General features: G+C 51.7%; 1 protein-coding gene across 1 annotated transcript; it reads left to right on the forward strand.

Moving 5' to 3' along the window:
* Positions 1–304: 304 nt before the first annotated feature.
* On the forward strand, positions 305–1,108 carry N7481_005635 (uncharacterized protein; the record flags this gene model as incomplete). Its single annotated transcript, XM_057264854.1, has 1 exon — positions 305–1,108. The coding sequence occupies one exon, from the start codon at positions 305–307 to the stop codon at positions 1,106–1,108; it is 804 nt and encodes a 267-aa protein (XP_057122574.1).
* Between the last annotated feature and the right edge of the window lie 1,434 nt (positions 1,109–2,542).

Below are 2,542 nucleotides of genomic sequence, written 5' to 3' on the forward strand. Positions count from 1 at the left end.
CCCACTTGTCAACTCTACTTTCCCTCGAATCCCTCCGGTCCTGGTGTTTTTCGAAGCGCTTTCCGACGGGATTATTTTCCACTCGTTCTTTCTCCCCCAACTCCCTCGTGACGCCTCGCAACCACCTCCGGCGCATCCTACCAGCGCAAATCGCGCGCGCACAAATCCAGCGCAAACCAACTTGCGACCCAACAACACCACATCCCCGACTATATACACTCTTCAGCCATTTCTCAATCACCCTACATCATTGCATCATTGAATCTTTCAATCGCGACATCATGCTTCTCCCATCTGCCCTCCCATGCGATGTGCGCCGGTCGTCTCGCTTTACCCCCAGTCGCCTCTTCTCGACTCCTCCACCCTCAGACAGAGGAAACCAAAATGGCAACGGTCTTCTTGGAACCTGCCGCGCTCTCCAATCTCTCCTCAATGGCTCACCAGCCCCTTCACCCCGACGATCCGTGAAGCCGCAACGCCTCCAGAGCCCTCTCCCCCTCAACCCGCCGCGCCGCTCAACGCGATCGCGCAAACTCGCACGACCTGCATCGCCACGCCCAACACCTCCCCAGCTATTCTAGCAACCACACCTCCACCTGCTCCCTCCGCGCCCGCGCACGGTGCCAAAAAGCGCCGGCGCTCCAACTTGGACGACGAAAGTGACAGCGACAACGAGATCAGTCGCAATCGCCCATCCACCCCCAAACGCCAACGACACGTCCCCTACGAGCTGCCGCTCGGCCTCTCCTCGACAGATTTCTATTCCCTCCACTCTCCTCCCATCACACAATCACCGCCCTCCCCAGCCCAGCGCCGGCTGGATCAGCGCCTTCAAGAGTTTGGCGCGCGCGTTGATCCAGACGCTCCTCTTCCCTCCATCGAAGAGGCCGATGCGTCCGCGCCTGCGCCTGCGCTATCGGCGGACGAGTGGTCCGCCGAAGAAGATCAGCGCCTACTCCAGCTGGTCCTCGAACGCTTCCGCCTTTCCCAAAAAGAATGGGACGAGTGTGCGCGCCAAATGGGTCGCCAAACCACCAGCGACGTCGGGCGACGATGGCACTCTCTCGTTACAGGCGGTCGAATCGGTCTTCGATCGAGCCGCCGTTGAATACCATACCGACAGAACCACTTTCTTTTCCTGTCCCCCTGATTCTCTTGTATCATACGACCTCCATGTCTCCATTATATCCCCTGTTGTTGCAAAAACCGCCCCTGTATTATGATTCTTTCTCCTTGCAACCAATGTGTCACTCTATCTGTTTCTTTCTCCGGTTTCTTCGCACAAGATTGTTTTTCCCGAGTCTGTCATTCTTCGCATCTGGTTATGTGGATATATCTCTTTCCTTTCTGTTTCCTTGACTCTTGACTTGACTGTCTGACCGAATACGCGTTTCTGTTTGCAGCGCTTTAATTCGGGTAGTTTTCTCTGTGCACATTCACTGTCCTGCTCTTTGTTGCAACTGCCCAGCTGTTGTCGGAGCTTTGTACCATTACTGTTTCTATTACTGATACTACTGTACTATTTACCTAAACATGATACCACTGTTTTGATTCTGACCAAAAACCTGAAGGTTCTTTGCTGTTTTGAAACCCATTCGGGGTCCAAATGCCAAAATGTAAACAAACAAAAACCCGGGCCCGGGTACATCATCATCCGACCCCACTCGATATATAGTACTCGTAGTGACCGTACTCGTACTACTTGGAGGACGATAGCGTCCAGGGGCAAAAATGCCTTTACAGGTTTCAAATTTCAAGTTGTGGTGCCCAGGTGACTGTCGACCATTTGTGTCGTCTGCTTTTCTTCAACCTGCATTGTTCCTAAGGCCAGAAAGCCCATACACCTCATCATCTCCTGAACTATACCAACAGAGTCCATTGCGCTTTATAATTTATAGCGCCCTTTCGCTCCTACTAGTATCAATCCGAGAGAGTTGTTAAAGTGAGGCTGACAGCCCAGCCCTGGGGGTACGGCGGCTAGCTCTGCTTTACCTGAATACGAGACAAGGAAAGACTCACCGCTGTGATGCGAATGCAGGATATTCATAGTCACAGTCAGTCTCAGGCCAGCTTCTGATCTAATGGAATCCAGAAGAATCCCTTGGTGCCATGGTCTTAGTCTACCCCGGCATTCTCCACAGTCCGGGGTAACCCTCCTGTCGCCACGCGCTCCAGCTCTGATCCTAGCGGAGTTTAACTGGCAATGCTTCAGGTTGTGAAGAGGAGAGTGGGTCATGGAAAATAAAGACATCTATTGAATTTCCATCCTATTCTTGAGGCTTGGACTTGAGCCATTAATTTCATTTGTACCTGCCTTATTATCAGTTATTTTTGTAACAGTTGGAGAAAGAAAAGGTGACACAGTACTGTTCGAAATCAGCTTTACCTTTAATCTCTCTTTCTTTATCTCCCAGGGCCCACCTACAGAGCACTAGTCCGTATTAGGATATAGTTCCGCTGGCGCTGCATTGTCTACTCCGTAGGTACCTACGGTTAACCATCGTAAAATACAGTGTTCTCAAGACCTTGTCAGTACGCTCTA

This window comes from Penicillium waksmanii (genome assembly GCF_028829765.1).
Source record: "Penicillium waksmanii strain IBT 27052 chromosome Unknown utg000005l:1.0-5232799.0:1.0-5237142.0, whole genome shotgun sequence".
Lineage (NCBI taxonomy): Eukaryota > Fungi > Ascomycota > Eurotiomycetes > Eurotiales > Aspergillaceae > Penicillium > Penicillium waksmanii.